Source organism: Neltuma alba, unplaced genomic scaffold (assembly GCF_004799145.2).
Source record: "Neltuma alba isolate B1F8T4 unplaced genomic scaffold, ASM479914v2 tig00012014_pilon, whole genome shotgun sequence".
In the NCBI taxonomy this organism is placed as follows: domain Eukaryota; kingdom Viridiplantae; phylum Streptophyta; class Magnoliopsida; order Fabales; family Fabaceae; genus Neltuma; species Neltuma alba.
The window spans coordinates 1,065,454-1,082,465 of record NW_021636585.1 but is presented as its reverse complement, the minus strand read 5'-3'; the positions used below and the strand labels follow the sequence as shown (position 1 = coordinate 1,082,465).

Genomic DNA, 17,012 nt, shown 5'->3' with positions numbered 1-17,012 from the left:
TCATATTTATTAATTTTCTCTAAATTACTCTTATGGATACTCCCTCATCCACAATTAAGTAGACAAGAAATATGGAATATTAAAAAAGATGAATATAGTATTTAGAAAAAATGTATCACATTTCTTATAATAAATTAACTTATCTAACTTCTTTAATCTAATCAAATTAGTTAAATGGGTCTTATATTAAAGATCGGAGGAGTATATGTTTTCTAAAACATCCTGAGTATCTTTTTTAATTTCTTTTTTCTCTTTTCTGCTTGATTATTATTAAAGAATATTAATAAAATTAATAAATATATAAAATTAATACTCTTCTAGTCTTATTTATAAGACACTTCCACTATGTTTCACACAGACCAAGAAAAACCTTCAATTTCATTAACTCTCATTTAAATTTTAATAACTTTCCAGCTTTACCCTTATTTAATATACTCCTCCGGTCCTTATTATAAGACCCAATTTGACTTTTTATTTGGTCCTAATTATAAGACCCAATCCATTTTCTCTCTTATATTTATGCATTTTTTTCCAAGATAATCTTTCTAATAATGATAGTTTTAGTCAATATACTTAATTAGCAAGGATATTTTAGGAATAACAACACTTATTTATTATAAATAACCAACTTAACTTACTTCCTTAATCTCCTCAAATAAGTCAATTGGGTTTTATAATTAGGACCGGAGGAGTACATTATACCTCATGCAAACAAAGTCAACACAATAATAATAAGAAGTAAAATTGTGCATTCATACAAAAAATTTCTCTCAATTCCTATAATAGGATCAAAAAATATCTTCTCTCTACTCTATAAAGAGGATCAGAAGAGTATTAATTAGTAGAAAGTATTATTCCGTACCTATTTGTAATTGCAATCATGGTCGCGGGAAGAACCGGCAACCCGGAAATCCAATATGAATCGGGTCGCTGAAAAAACGAAGCCGTGAACAAACACTTCACTCTCTCTCTTGCTCTGTCACTCCTCTCTCGCACTCTGAAGTCTGAACCATGGCGATGGAAAAGCCATCTTCTTCCTCCTTACTCTACCTTTTGTCCCTCCTCTACCTCATATCTCTCTTCTTCAACCACTTCTCTCGCTGCTCTTTTGTTCTCGCCGACTCGCATTTCGAAGGCTTCGAAGCCGACGGCGAAGATGATTCCGATGAGGAACTCATCGATCCTACTTCTCTCCGATCACCTCCCGTGACGGTATCCCATACCACCAAACTCACCCCGCCTGATCCCAAAACTCCTGACCCAGCTCCATCCCTGAATTCTCATTCCGATATCCAATCCCCACCTTCGGATCTTCCCAAGACGTCAACCGTCACCACAGCCTTTGAATTCTGGGATGAAGATGAATTCGAAGGCCTCCCCACTGAGCAATCCGCTTCGGACACTCCTGTTGTTGAGGCAAATGCCAAACCTGTTGGCAATAGTTCGGAATCAACTGATCCTCCGAAGCCTATGAATGTTAAGGGTTGGCGTTCATTTTGGATTGAGATTGTTTCCGGAAGTTTTCTGATCACATTTGCCGTTAATTACTTCCATGGGAAGCGGGAGAACGAGCATATTGCCCTTGCCTGTGCTGCTCAATTCGCTGCGAAGGATTCGATTTTCGAGAAGAATTTTTGTGTTGTGGGGATTGGCGAAGGTGGTGATGACTCTCCATTTTTGTTGAAAGAAGGGCAAACAATATTCAAGTTCTACGCCAGTGGTAGAAGGTATTGCCAGGGGCTGTTGGCTACGATGGAGTTGAAGAGTAGGCAGGATCTGATATCGAGGATATGCAGTATGGTCGTGCCCACTAGGGACGAAATTACCTTTGAGGCGTACATGAATGAGGATGCCATGGACCATGTGGTGTTTGCCATGACAAAGAAGAAGGCTGCGAAAGCCATGCAAAAAGATGAGAGAGATTTACAGAGGTTTGCGAGTCTTCTTTCGCCTCCTAACGGGAGAAAGTGGGTGGCTGAGGAATTGACTGTTATTTCAGAATCAAAAGAAGTGGCTGCTGATTTGATTACCGAGGCGGTGCTTGACCAGGTTTGGAATTATTTTGTTTACTAGTGATGAAATCATATGTCCCTCATTTTGCATTATGTTCTATGGAGCTTGATTGTTTCTAGTTGGTGTGTACTTTGAACTTGTTTGATTGCTCAATTCCTCGCGGAATTCCTCTAAGCTACATTCCAACTATATGTTTAAATCATTGAATGGTACCATTACTCACGGTGAATGTTTTCATAAGGAGGAGCATTTATGAACTTTTTGTTGCCGACATGGGTTAGCTATACTTCATTTGGAGTGAGACAATGGTCATGAAGAGAGACAACGTAAAAGGAAAAAAATTGTTACAAAGATTGGATGTAAACTTGCGGTACAAACTATCTCAAAATGATTGAATGCATCTATGGCTGTCGAGATCTTAATTTGCAAAATGAATCTCCAAATATCAATGACCTTTATCCCTTGGCACCCAATCTTTTTGGTGGGCCTTTGTACATGCTCCTTCACCCCTTTTTTTAAAGTGGTCATGTGTCCTGACTGGTAATAATGGAGTGGGCTTTAGTTGTTTTCTTCCCTGAAAACGAAAAGAGTAATAAATATATATAATTGTTTTCTACGCAGCCAGAAAATGTATCTTGGATCAGCTGCACGGTTATTATTCTGTCGAGGTTAAATTTGTTTCTTGGACAAAAAATTGAACTTGATCAATATGAAATAGGTGTTCGGTGACAAAGCTTTTGAGAAATTTGGAAAAAGTTTCATTTCTATGCATTTCTCTGATCAACACCAAGGCATCCGCAGGAAGGTATTGGTGTTCAAGTTTGTGCTTCCAGCTGTTAACAACATGGCTCATCTAGCACGACTAGTGGCTCTTGTGCCGTATTACATTGAATTGATTGGGAGATATAAATTAAGTTCTCAGGTTGGTGAATTCTCCCTACCAAATTACAATGCGCTCACAACTTGTTTTTCATGATGATCACTTAAGCACAATATGATACATGATTTGACTTTGGTTTTTTGCAGGCTCGGTCCAAGACAGAGGTTGCCCGGGTAAGGGTTTCTCAAGAAATACAAAAGGATCTTCGTAATGCCAGGCAAGAGGCCATGCAGAGAAGAAAGGCAGAAAAGAAAAAGATGATGGAAGAGGCTGAGGCGAAGCTCAGTGCCGAGGCTATCCGAAAGAAAGAAGTAAAAGAGCGTGCTCGTCAGATGAGAAAGCCCATGCCGAGAATGAAAATGACCCATGGTTCCTAGTGTTTGAAGTTTCTCAAGTTTCATGGTTCAGTTTTTAGAACTCATCTTCTTGCTGGGACCATGCCTTCTGCAGAGGCATGGAAGGCTTCCCATCTGCCCTTCGACCTTCCTAAAATTATAGTTCTTCTAGTTTGCATGACCGGTATGGGGGCGTTTGGGATCACGTTTGGGATCCCAAACGTGCGTCCCCACCTCAAAAGCTAAGAAGCAAAGAAAATATTTGTTTGGGTTCACGTGTGGCTAATTGAGCTTCTGAGGTTGAAATGGGTTTCTGGGTGAAGTAAACTTTCGGTGCGTTTTGGGGTGCTGTGAAAGAAACCGTTGGAAAATTTATGACTGTGTTAAAATTTTTTACCCACCTGATCTTCATCCCTGCATGAATATTCTCTCACCTCAATAATAAAACAAAATCACAAGTTCACAACACACACACTCCTCAGTTACGAGAGCCCCTGTATGATTTCTAATTTATATATTTATCCATTACATATATATTAAGTATTTTATTATTTTTCAATTTCCTTCTAATAATAACTGAATTTTTTTATTTTTAATAATTTCATTTTCAATACTCCTTTTAAAATTGTCACATTATATATATAATTCCTTTATAACAATAAATTAAATTTTCTTATTTTAATAATTTTATTTTCATTACTTTTTTTAAAATGGCCACATTATACATATAATTTTTTTCTAATAATAAATTAAATTTATTTACTTTTAATAATTTTATTTTCCTTCTTAAAAAATAGTCACATTATATATATATATATATATCTAATATTAGATATCTACTATTAATAAAATTCATGTCCTTTTAAGTCATTTTACATCTAAACTTATTTTTACATTTATCATCCAAACAAGTTTTAGCTTCTCAAACTGACTTTTTTTTCAAAATCCAATCCTAACATAAATCACATTACCCTATCTGATTTTTAGCCAATTTGACTTATGTTACTTCTCCACTGCTAATCCAAACATATCCATAAGTTAACTAGAGATGTCTAACCGCGTCCTGGCAGGATTTTGAAGGGAACAAAGTCTGAAATTATAAAATATATGTATTCTTTCTCTGCTCCTAATGATAGCAACGTAAAGCTAGTGGTCACAGTTCCTAGGTGACAAGATTATATTCTCTTCTAGTGAACATAGACCTCTTCTTAGTGTTAGTTCTTACAAATGGTTCAGATAGAATCGTTATCCGAAGTTTGACATGGCTGACTGGGCAGACAATTAAATTGAGATATTGAATAGACTTAATTGATTTTACAAACTGCAAAATTTATTTGGTTTAAGGATTTGATTGGCTCAGTTCTTCCCCACAAAATGATTCTTCTCCGTTTTTAATTTTTTAAATATTTTATTTGAGTTACTCGTATATGCTATTGCAGAATGTTGATTATGATTTATTAGTTAAATACCTATAAATAAGAAAGAAGGATAAAATCTGATGATGGTGGTCGTGATTTTATTTTATTATTATTATTTTTTGGGGTAATGGTGATTTTATTTATATAGATGTTAATAAAATTTTTAAATGATTAATAATTTAAAAGAAATTCGGAGACCAATCACCGACAGCAGAGTTATGTTGTGGTGGAGTACCACATAGCAGTAACTGGGATTTGGGATGGAAAAACCTACAAACTGAAAAAACTGAAATTTGAAAGAGAGCAGCGTTCTGCTACAGCGTCTGCTCCCGTACTCCTTGGCCAATGTCCGTTCCACGTCATCATCAAATGGCCCACGGGCCACAGCATGGATTACTGTTCTATTGTTATATGTGCGTGCGAAAATTTATAAAATTACCGAATTATTTATGAATTACGAGTATAAATATCCACTTAATTTAACTTTGATTTTTTGCCAGCTCACAATCTAGTTAATGTTAGAAGATTGGTGCATAATTAACTAGATTAGATCAATATTTGTTTCAAGACACTTGGCCATTTACGTCAAATGATGTGGATCCAAATACTTCTTGATTATTATATCAATTTTCACTTCTAACATCAATCAACTTGAAATAATTTTTCTCAAAAAAAAAAAAAAACATAACAACTTGCATTAATTATAAACCATGAATAGTAAAAGGTTGATTAGAGTTGGTATGTTTATATATTATATGCTATTCTTATTTTTCACAATATATTTTAAATGTTAAGATTTATAGGAAACTTATTTATGGGACAAGGAGTAAATTAGTTACACTATTATCTCCCGAAATAATTATCTAATTTATTTTTTAATTGAATTTCAAATTTCCAAACGAATATACTATGAACAAAGAGTTCAAGTTTTGATAGTTTTCTTTTTTCTATTTTTTTTAATTTTAACTTTCCAAACAATTTTTCAATAATTAGGGGGCCCATTTGAAATAACTTATAAGTAGCTTTTCAATCATGATTTACAGAATACGAGGTAAGTACGTGAGAAGAGTTTTGTCTCAACTTACATAAAACATGTTTATAAATGATTTCAATTATGATAACAAACAGAACTTATATCTGAAAGTTATGTCTAAATATAAGTTAGTTATTACATAAAAATCTGAAAAATAATCTGTCAGGTTAAAGACGGAAGATTCTAGCCTGTAAAGGTCGGGTCCGACTGGTCGTAAACGGGAACGCAAGGCGCCTTCCCTACCACGTCATGGGCTCGATACCTGCGCGAGGTACCTTGGGATTAGTCTGACCGATAAGCTGTGATACCCTGAGTTAACGATACCATCCTACTAAAAAAAAAGACGGAAGATTCTATTTAGAATTCCCCCTCAGCAAAAGCTTGATGCAAATATAAAATTTATTATTTTTATGGCTTTCCCCCTCACGTCCGCTCATCGCGCACCCTGAATCAGAGTGAGCTCTGTGAAGAAGGCTACGTTCTTCTAAAATTTCATTATTTTATTGAAATTTAATATTTATTTCTGTGTTTGATTTAATCCCATCTTCTGGTCGATCCCACCTACGTTTGTTTAATTCGCAGAACTTCACAATCACTGCCCCATAAACCCCCCCCCTCTCTCTCTCTCTGTGTGTCGCCCGAAGAATGCCAAAGAGCAATGAAGATTCGAGTTCGAGTGTCAGCCTGAACAAGGTAGAGAGGCCACCATTGAAGAAACCTAAGACACTTTCAATACCCTCTTCGACTTCGACCACTAACCGAAGGTTCGATCTCGGAGTTTCTACTGAAAATGGAAGCCCTGCAAGCGGTAATGGTGATTTTCCAAATGAGCAGTGGAAGTATCCTTCTTTCCTCGGGACCACGAGAAGGAAAAAAACCACAGTCAAAGCCATGCCCAACAAGTTTCAGAACCTCGAATTTTCGAATTCGATGGGTTCCAAGATGGGTGGGAACCAGAAAAAGGCGGGAAATAGCTCAGTTGTTCAAGCTCCTCCGACCAATTCTTCTTCTTCTACATCCTCAACTTCTTTTTCTTCATCTACTTCTACATCAGTTGTTACTTCGCAGGCGCACTCCAGCACCAGGAGGCCTCGCCAGAATAACCATACTTCGATCTTGTATTTGGTCAGTGATTTGTTTGCACTTGATATTGTTTTCTTTTATTTGTTGTTTTCGCCCATTTTAGTTGAGAGAAATAACCTTAAGTGAGAGAACCATGAATATTATTGTTTTTTCTTCAATAGTAAGCGCCTCAATTTTTTTCCCTCGAATTAGAGGAAGTAGATGGGGATGTATAGTAAATAAAGATCTCTTTTTTTTTTTTTTTTGGGTTATTGTCCCCTTGGTTCCCCACTGAATAGCCTTGTGGTGGTGAAGGAGGAGAGGAGACTTGCTGGGGAGCTTTTTGCCCCCTGTTTGGATAAGAAGGAGCTCTTGTCTTAGCATTAACTAAAATGAATATCTAGTCAGCTTCTGCTGAGAAAGCATCTGTAATAGTTAACAGCGACCTTTGCTACCATGGATCCCTTGGGGACACTTCCGTGCAAAATGTATGATAAGCTGTGTAGGAGGTCTTTCCTGATATAGATCTTGAATGAAAAATTTATCAGCGATGTCTTCGTGGGATCATATCATCTCATGCACGATTTCATTCTAAAACCCTAGTTGCAGCATTGGCTCGCTTTCAGTATGCATAAATGATAGAGGTTATATATTTGATTAACACTATGATTATGGCTTCCACTTATTCTCTTGTTACTTAATGAAATAAGGTATCTGTCAGGGCCTAATTATAATTTCTAATTTTTTTTTCCTATTGCAGTTCATTTTCACTTGTATAATTTTTGTACCTTATTCGGCTCATCTACAATATAGGCTTGCAAAACTGGAGGTATGTTTTGTCTTCTTAAAAATCACATTTCAGTTTCCTTGGATAGATTATTTATCCATATTTACAATTGCTTAAATTGCAGGGTGAGAAAATTAACCTGTGCTGTGAAAATGATATTTGTCACAAGAATGGAAGGGGCTCTTTAGGAGAAGATGATGCTTCGTTTTCCAATATCCAGAACACTCACAGTAGAAAAGTTGCTTTGTACATTGTGGTGGCCACACTCATCTTGCCATTTTTGTTGTACAAATATCTTGACTACCTTCCTCGAATAATCTATTTGTTCAGGAGAACTAATAACAAGGAGGATGTACCATTAAAGAAGAAAATTGCTTATATGGTAGATGTATTTTTCTCCGTATATCCTTATGCAAAGCTACTTGCACTTCTCTTTGCAACTCTATTTCTTATAGGATTTGGTGGTTTAGCATTGTATGCGGTGACTGGTGGTAGCCTTGCTGAAGCTCTTTGGCATTCTTGGACTTACGTAGCTGACTCAGGAAATCATGCCGAAACAGAAGGAACCGGGCAGAGGATTGTCTCTGTCTCTATTAGTTCAGGAGGCATGCTGATATTTGCTATGATGTTAGGTCTGGTTTCAGATGCTATATCAGAGAAGGTGGATTCACTCAGAAAAGGGAAGAGCGAAGTTATAGAAATGAACCACGTACTCATTCTTGGGTGGAGTGACAAATTGGTAATCTGCTCTGTGTTCTCTCCCTCTCTCTCTCTCTCTATATGTGTGTGTGTGTGTGTGTATTTGTCATTTAGCCCAGAATGTCATGTTAATCACCTTTTGTTGGGGGGTGGGGGGCATAATTTATCCTCGTGTGTATACACTTCTTGCATGCTAAACATTTTTCTTTTTAATAGTTCTCTTTTTCTGAGATTGCCTATGTAATATTCTTTTAAAGTAGGTATAAAAAAATAGATGCTAATAAATTATAATTGAATGCAGGGTTCTCTTTTGAAGCAGCTGGCAATTGCAAATAAGAGTGTGGGTGGTGGCGTTATAGTGGTGCTTGCAGAAAAGGAAAAGGAGGAAATGGAACTTGACATAGCAAAGCTGGAATTTGACTTTATGGGAACATCAGTTATATGTAGAAGTGGCAGTCCTCTTATACTAGCTGACTTAAAGAAGGTATGAACGGGTGTTTTTGTTCTATCATTTAGGCATGTGTCACATTTGCCAAAACTAATTTACTGCTTCAGCGCAAGAAATAATTGTTTGGTTTCTCTTTTCTAACTTTTTGCCTCACTAGTTGTTCTTATCATACTGAATCTTTTTTCTCAGGTTTCAGTTTCAAAGGCACGTGCTATCATTGTGTTGGCTTCCGATGAAAATGCTGATCAGGTCATTCATCATTTCATTTTACTTTCATTTGACCTGTTAGGTGATGCTTGTATTTCCTGAGGACATTCTCCTTTACTAATGTTTTATTCATGTCTGTCTCCAGAGTGATGCTCGTGCTTTGAGAGTTGTTCTTAGCCTCACAGGAGTAAAGGAGGGTTTAAAGGGCCCTGTTGTGGTGGAGATGAGTGACCTTGATAATGAACCCCTTGTCAAACTTGTGGGCGGAGAACTTATTGAGACAGTAGTTGCACATGATGTAATTGGACGTCTGATGATTCAGTGTGCTTTGCAGCCTGGCCTTGCACAGGTTATAAAAGAACTGCATCCCTGTAGTAAACTTTACTCAAAATGGGGGATCCTATCTCTAGTAATAGGAGCTGGGTGAATAAGATCAGCTTCATCCATCTCATGTTGAGTTGTTCCTATTTTCTGCTCTACTTGTTTGCCTAAGTAGAATATGCTTGCTAAGTGGAATCCAGAATTTCTTCTTAATTATCCGCAACCCTGTGCATTTACTTGGATTCAAAATTTTCAGGATCCCCCTCACCAAAAAGAAACCGCTCACCAAGAAAATTTTCAAGATCCCATTAAAAAAATCAACAATCACATCAATTATTAGCAAAATAAAACTGCGACTCATTTTAATTTTATATAATATACTGATCCAACAACTAATTAGCTAAATTCTGAAAGTGCTCTTTGTAAAATAATTGCTGTTGTCTAGACTGGGGAAGTCACAACCTGTTTTTATAAATATTGCCACGAGTGTGATGGACTTTTCTTTATTGCATCAGATTTTTATATGACCTTCTTTAAATTTGAAGTGCTGTTTCATTTGTTTTCTTCTCTCGATCAGATATGGGAAGATATACTGGGGTTCGAGAATGCTGAGTTTTACATCAAAAGGTGGCCTGAACTGGATGGTCTATGTTTTAAAGATGTACTGATTTCATTTGCTGATGCAATACCCTGTGGAATTAAGGTGGCTGCAGAAGGGGGGAAAATTATTATAAATCCGGATGATAGTTATGTCATGAGAGAAGGGGATGAAGTTCTTGTTATAGCTGAGGATGATGACACTTATTCTCCAGGACCTCTTCCAGAGGTTAACTTTCTATTATAACTCTATATTGCTGCACTGGGTTTATTCAGTATGTTTACTGATTGGAGAAATGACTAGGTTTTACTTTTTTAATTCAATGATTGCTGTGTCACTTGTGTAATAATTTCCATAGCCAGACAGCCACAATAGCTATTAGCACATTGTTTTAATCTCATAATTTGTGCAGGTACGCAAAGGTCATTTTCTAAAGATACCTGATCCACCAAAATATCCAGAGAAGATATTATTTTGTGGCTGGCGGCGTGATATTGATGATATGATTATGGTAATTTTCTATATTGTGCTCTATCCATAGTACTGCCTTTATCACCCTTATCTGTTTAATAAATTGGAGTACTACGCCAGTCAATTTGATGCAGGCGAAGAACTAATTCAGATTTTTACCACATAAGGTCAATTTGATGCCAATGTTTAAAAACTCTTGATATCAATTAAATTACTAAAGAAGATTAAGTATGCTAATGTTTTTATCAAAGATTGTTTTTGGAAACAAAAGACTAGCTAGAAAAAGCCAAAGACAGAAACTTGATATTTTTTCGTGGTCTATTATTCAGTGAATAACTAATACTATATTACAAGGAGGGGATAGTCTTGAGAACAATTGGATCTCATCATTTTATGTTTTTCCATCATGTCCAACAAAATCTTTATTGAAGTCAAGGAACACAAACACACACATGCACATGCACGCACATACAAGATCTTCTATCAAAGAGTTTGTATGCAAATCTTGAAGCTTTAAAGCAAATTGCAAAAGTGAACTATACTTTTTATCCCACTGATAGACCTCGTGATGATGGCAGATTGTCACATGTATGTAATATATCCATGTCCCACAGATTTTTTGCCCACATTCTGACTTTCCCATTGCCCTTGAATTCCTTAATCAATCAATTGGAATTTTTTAGGTTCTTGAGGCGTTATTGGCTCCCGGGTCAGAACTGTGGATGTTTAATGAGGTTCCTGAAAAGGAAAGAGAGAAGAAGCTTATTGATGGTGGACTTGATGTTTCTCGCCTACTGAATATAAAACTTGTTCATCGGGAGGGAAATGCTGTGATTAGACGGCACTTGGAGTCTCTTCCTTTGGAGACTTTTGATTCAGTAAGTTTAAAAATCCTCTTTTCTTGTTTTTTAATAGGGCGCATTGGTTTCATGGGATCTGTGTAACCATGCTTAGGGGAATAAGGCTTGTTAGTTGTTTTTTCTTCCTGGCTTAATCCTCAACCTGCAATATATGTATGAATTTTCATATTCACTGATCTCATGAGGGACCAACCATAAAGTGTAATTTTAAACCGAACTGAGCTATTCTATGATGAGATAAATGATCAAATTTTATTATAATGGATAGGATAGAAACTCTAAGTGCATGTTTGGTTCTATTTTTGTTTTACTATTTTGAAAAATAGTTTTCTAAAGTCATTTGTAAACAATAACAACAATAAAACCTTATCCTATTAAGTGAGATTAGCTTTATGAATTACACAATATCATTGTGCTTGATCAACAATCAATTTGAAGTCATTTCTAAACAATTTGAAAATAAAATTAGCAATTCACCGGGAAAAAAAAAGTGAGAATTCCACCCAAAAAAAATTGAAATTACTAAATCCCAAATAAGGAATTCCTACAAAAATGTATTGTTATTTGCAAATCTAGTATTGTCAAAACCTATTAAAGTGTTATTACCAAACCTGACTTGAAATTTAGCAATTTCAAGCTTCTTTTTCAATAAAATTAGCAAACATGTTTGGATAATTTGATCTTAAAAAGTCTTTAAAATAATCATTTGACTCAAATTTGACATCTTCTGTGGTGTGCCTGTGTGAAGTTATATTGTGTGCGCGCATGCACTTGCAAGGGGTGTTTGACGTATTAACATGTCCATGTGGTGTTGCATTTTTTCTATATGAATACGCCATGTCATGTTTCTTTAATAACCCAATTACCAAGCACAAATTATTGGTTATCTTATGAGTCCATTTCATCTTATAATCTTATTCAAAATATATAATAATATGAAAGAGATCATGGGTTCATATTTTACTAAAATGTCATCAATAATTTGCTGGCTTCAAGCTTGTCACCCTAAGAACATGCACTAACAAATTTATGTGAACTGTATCTGTTTCCTGTTTCCTGTTTCAGAAACAATTTAGAAAAGGAGAAAACGTATGTATAGTTTTAATGTAATTGCTATCAGGTTCTCCAATGAAAATGAGAGAAGAAATGCACGATTATTACAACTTAGTATCACATGATTGAGCCTTATGTTTCACAACACAATAGAACTTGGAACATTAAATAGAACTGCTAACTTCGTAACACATGCAAATGGAAACTTTTTTCAATTGTATACTAATTCTGAGGACAGATCCTTATTCTTGCAGATGAATCAGTAGAGGACTCCGTTGCTCATTCTGATTCCAGATCGCTAGCCACCCTTCTCCTCATTCGTGACATACAGGTACAACTTTGCTTATCATATGTTTCATATCAATGATCATCGTCAAACTATTATCCTAAAAGAAACAAACCTTTTTCCTTTTCTGCTTTGCAGTCAAGACGTCTACCTTACAAAGATTCTAAATCAAGTACTTCTTTGAGGTTGTCTGGGTTTTCTCACAGCTCTTGGATCCGCGAAATGCAGCAAGCTTCAGATAAATCAATTATAATTAGTGAAATTTTGGATTCTAGGACTAGAAACTTGGTGTCTGTTTCCAGAATCAGCGATTATGTGTTATCAAATGAGCTGGTTAGCATGGCGCTAGCTATGGTGGCTGAAGACAGGCAAATCAATCGTGTTCTTGAAGAATTATTTGCCGAGGAGGTATTTTGTCTGCCCTTGTTTGAAATCCTTTACCTTGCTTCGGTCACAACCTTTGCTTGATAGATTAATTTCCCCGAAATTGCTCATCCTCTGAACTTTTGAGTTTTTGTTTGAACTTCCAATGTTGTGTGGGGAAAATTTTAAATGGTTTGGTTTAAAATAGCCCAATTATGATATTTGTTCTTATGGCAGGGCAATGAGATGTGTATTAAGCCGGCGGAGTTCTATTTGTTTGACCAAGAAGAACTCTGTTTTTATGATATAATGTACAGAGGTCGTGAAAGGGGAGAGATAGTTATTGGCTACCGCCTCGCTAACCAAGACTTCGCCGTCATCAACCCTCCAGAAAAGTCAGAACCTAAAAAATGGTCCCTTGATGATGTTTTTGTAGTCATTGCCTCAGGCGATTGATGGGGGTTAGTACGATCCTTCTAGTTCCTTAATTTGTTATGACTGGATGCTTGCAGTAACCTTAACTTTCTTGACACCAGAAAGTAGCAACCTTCTCTTTGCTTGCCAATTGCGACAAACAATTAACTGGTAATGTAAAATCTGACAATATGGTGATGCTGATTCAAGAAAAAGGATATCAGCTCGTGGTTTTTTCTTTGTAGCGAAATTCTTTTGCAGCACGACTGCAATTTTGAATGTGAAATAATCTTTTCTTTTCTTTTTAATCAAAAGGAGCCACAGTATGACTATTCCTCCCATCCGAGGGCTTAAGTAAGTCTGAAATAATCTTCTCAAACTGATACTCTTCCGGTCCTAAATATAGAAGTATTATTTACATATTGCTCTTTTTTCTATATTTCATAACCCCCCCCCCCCAAAAAAAAAAAGTTTCGCCCATATGAATTCTTTCTTCTCTTGTCGTAAGACACAACAAAGGCAAACGATAAATAGATTCTGTTCGGAGTATGTACAGACGACATTATTTTAGAGCTCTTGTCGTAAATACATATGATGGTCAATGAACAGATTGATGGAGGAATTCCATGAAAAAAAAATTTTAATTTAATAAACCTCAAAGAAGGAATTGCAATAAAAATGTGTTGTTATTTGCAAGTTGACAAATCATATTAAAATATTATTAGCAAACCTGATTATTTACCAATTTCACACTTTTTTTGGAAGGATTCTCCCATTCTAAAATAACAGAACAGGGTATAAGTTCCATATAAATATGCAAATGTTGAGTCATGGGTACTAAAGTGTAGTTTTTGCGACAACATTGTTGGAGACAATAGCAATATGCAGTTTCATATGTGGTAATATTCTTTAGTGTTATTCCTAACCATATACTACCTTTAATTTTTATGTAAGAGTTAGTTAATTAATTTGAGTAGATTAAAAAAAATAGACAAGTTAATTATTTGTAATAAATAGGTGTTATCTTTTCTAAAATATTCTTACTAATCAAATACATCGATTAGAACTATCATTATTATAAAGACTACTTTGAAAAATAGATAAATATAAGAGACAAAGTGGATTAAAGTCTTATATTTAAAATCAAAATAAAAGTCAAATAAATTTTTATATTAATAATCAGAAGTAGTATATAAATACATGCATATTGGTTCTAATTCTCACAATCCTTGTGAGGGAAAGGCATTAGAGAGAAACTGCTTCCTTCTTGCATGCACCTTCTTTTTCTTTATTGTTGCTTGATCTATGATAAATATCAGAAGCATAGGGTGCTAGTTTCTTCTTTCTGCATTCATATGGGTTCAGACTCATAATAATTTTTTACTTAACAATTAATATTCCTTGTGTGAGAAAGAGATACTGCAATAGAGTAGAAATAAATAAAATACCTATTTTAATGGCGTTTCTTGAGAAAAGATTGGAGTGAATGCCTTCTTTTGCCATTGGGATGCCTGAACACAATTAATTAAATTTCCTATTATTAATTTCCTAATCACAATCATTAGTTTGTTCCGTTCTCACACAAAGTGTCCTGCTTAATATTCATAACATTAAATAATGAATTTCTAAACATCAAACATTAATTAGCAGCTTTCGTTTCGGACCCTTTTTGTAATAACAAACTACACACGGAGAGAGGTGTATGGTACATAAGTTGAGTTGGTGGTTGTTTGTCCATTTTTGGAGTTGTAGTATTAGTTTATGAGCTTTCACCAGCAAGAAGCAAAATAACTTGACCTTAACCAAAACCAGTTATTAAGTAATTAATTATTAATTAATACCAATAATCAATTAATTACTATGTTGTGGCATAAAAAAAATTAAAAAAGAAAACCTTATCAAGAGGAGCATGATCATAGACACGTGAAGAGCACCATCATGAAATATTGTGAGTTGGTCAGGTGAACATGATCTGACCTCTGCTGTTGTTAATGATGACATTAATTGTCCTTAACAATAATTCTCAATCTCTTTTGTTTTCGAAATTTACAATTTTTTACTTAAATTATTCTTATTGACGACATATATTAAATGAATTCTCTCCAAGAGGTGGTTCTATTACAAATGATTACTAGGGATATGTTAAGAAAAGTAACATACCTTTTTTACAATAAACTAACTTCTTAATTTTTATAAATTAATTATCTACTTTTTATATTTAGGATCGCCCAAGACAGGTTCTTATATATTACTTACTTGTTTGTTACTAAAACCTGTCCGACTGAATACCTTATTCAAGAATCTTTTTTATCTAATTCAAAGGAACTAATAGAAAAGAGAAATCCTTATGATACGCAAGGTAATTAAATTCATTGGTAATTAATCAAAATCCACACCTACCTTTTCCGGGCAAGAAGCTTGGTCTCAAGAAAAGGAGGTTTATTTTTAAACAAAGTGGGATTGATTAATTTGAATTCATGTATATTATTTGTTGATCCAATGTTGTTGTGAGGCCTTGAGAGAAGATACTTGTTGAACAAGCTTATGGTTTGTGACATGTTTTTGTCTATTTTTGATGATCTCATCAACCCATCAGATCTCTCCCAATCTCCTTCGGTCATCATGTTCCTGTTTGCCAAACCTCAAAATTGACATTATAAATTTATAAGAGTAAAGTAGCATTCAGTATCCTAATCTTATTTTTTAGGTATATTCAACACTCTAATCTTATTTGTGTTACATCCAGTATCCTGATATTATTTTCTTCATGTATTAAGCACCCTGATATTATTTTTTTAATTATGTCTAATATCCTAATCTTTAGGATATTTGAAGCATAAAAAAATTGACATCATGGTACTGGATGCACAATAAATAATATCGAGATGTTGGATACTACTTTACCCAATTTATAATCTCTTATTCGTTCAAAGAAGGAAAAAAACAGAAAGTCTTGTCAAATCAACATATGAGATATAGAGTTTAGGATATGTAATACATCACATTATTCTTCATAAACATTATAACTTAGAATCGTATTGCAAAAAAAAAAAAAGTCTAATTTGTGTGGAAAGAGAGAAAGAAATGAAGTTCTCAGAATCACTACAACAAATTAATTACCTGCACAAAGTTGTGGGCATATAGTGAACGATGTTTGCTTAGTTCTGAGAGCATGAGGTTTTAGATATAATCAAACACTCAAAGAAAGCAAACGCTTAAATGTGCATGTGTGTTTGAATGGAATACATGTCTCTGGGTGAGAAAAAGAATTGTGAATAACGCCTAGAAACGACGTCGTGTCGATGCTTTTGAAACTCTTTTAACCTTAGCTTTGTGTATCCATCTGCGGATCCATGCACACCCATTTAAATTTTCCACTTCGGTTTTAGCTAGCCACCTAACCTATTAGGCTATTATTTGTCTTCTGATAGCGAAAAATACTCCAAAATCATTATACTTATATTTTGATTGATTGAGACTCTCACGTTTAGTTTTCACAAAACCAACCACCCTCCGATTCTGTTAGGAAGATCAAGGATCTTACAATGTAGAATTGAATTGTTATTTTTTAATTATATTTTTTAAATAAGCAAATAAATGTGTGAATTGACTTGCTCGCCAAAATATATCATAAGAACTTGTTAGAATCCTTCAAGGATAGGGACGTTTTTAAGAGTGACAGAAGTAATTAAGTCGTCGTCTTGTGCGGCCTTGAGAGTACGGACTCCACCCACTGTGGTGTTCCGATTGATATTTCCGACTTG

At 35.0% G+C, this 17,012-nt stretch overlaps 2 protein-coding genes across 3 annotated transcripts; both read left to right on the top strand.

The window, feature by feature from the left end:
- Positions 1 to 984: 984 nt before the first annotated feature.
- LOC114721208 (uncharacterized protein At5g49945-like) lies at positions 985 to 3,566 on the top strand. Its single transcript, XM_028907031.1, has 3 exons — positions 985 to 2,049; positions 2,732 to 2,935; positions 3,040 to 3,566. Exons 1-3 carry the CDS (start codon positions 1,012 to 1,014, stop codon positions 3,268 to 3,270), a joined length of 1,473 nt encoding a protein of 490 aa, XP_028762864.1. The 5' UTR covers positions 985 to 1,011; the 3' UTR covers positions 3,271 to 3,566.
- Positions 3,567 to 6,136: 2,570 nt separating this feature from the next.
- Positions 6,137 to 13,293, top strand: LOC114721207 (ion channel DMI1). 2 transcript variants are annotated; one of them, XM_028907030.1, is made up of 12 exons: positions 6,138 to 6,804; positions 7,502 to 7,570; positions 7,653 to 8,267; positions 8,529 to 8,711; positions 8,865 to 8,924; positions 9,028 to 9,231; positions 9,781 to 10,029; positions 10,214 to 10,312; positions 10,956 to 11,150; positions 12,424 to 12,516; positions 12,610 to 12,879; positions 13,072 to 13,293. In XM_028907030.1, exons 1-12 carry the CDS (start codon positions 6,325 to 6,327, stop codon positions 13,288 to 13,290), a joined length of 2,736 nt encoding a protein of 911 aa, XP_028762863.1. In that variant the 5' UTR covers positions 6,138 to 6,324; the 3' UTR covers positions 13,291 to 13,293. The 2 variants fall into 2 exon arrangements, 1 of the variants encoding a protein (XP_028762863.1); XR_003738042.1 differs by lacking the exon at positions 13,072 to 13,293 and having other exon boundaries at positions 6,137 to 6,804; positions 12,440 to 12,516; positions 12,610 to 12,745.
- The last annotated feature ends 3,719 nt before the right edge of the window (positions 13,294 to 17,012 follow it).

Coding starts and splice junctions, on each gene's coding strand:
- LOC114721208 (XM_028907031.1), top strand. CDS start 1,012: ATGGCGATGGAAAAGCCATCTTCTTCCTCCTTACTCTACCTTTTGTCC. Junction 2,050..2,731: donor CCGAGGCGGTGCTTGACCAG/GTTTGGAATTAT, acceptor AATATGAAATAG/GTGTTCGGTGACAAAGCTTT. Junction 2,936..3,039: donor GATATAAATTAAGTTCTCAG/GTTGGTGAATTC, acceptor GGTTTTTTGCAG/GCTCGGTCCAAGACAGAGGT.
- LOC114721207 (XM_028907030.1), top strand. CDS start 6,325: ATGCCAAAGAGCAATGAAGATTCGAGTTCGAGTGTCAGCCTGAACAAG. Junction 6,805..7,501: donor ATACTTCGATCTTGTATTTG/GTCAGTGATTTG, acceptor TTCCTATTGCAG/TTCATTTTCACTTGTATAAT. Junction 12,517..12,609: donor TCCTCATTCGTGACATACAG/GTACAACTTTGC, acceptor TCTGCTTTGCAG/TCAAGACGTCTACCTTACAA.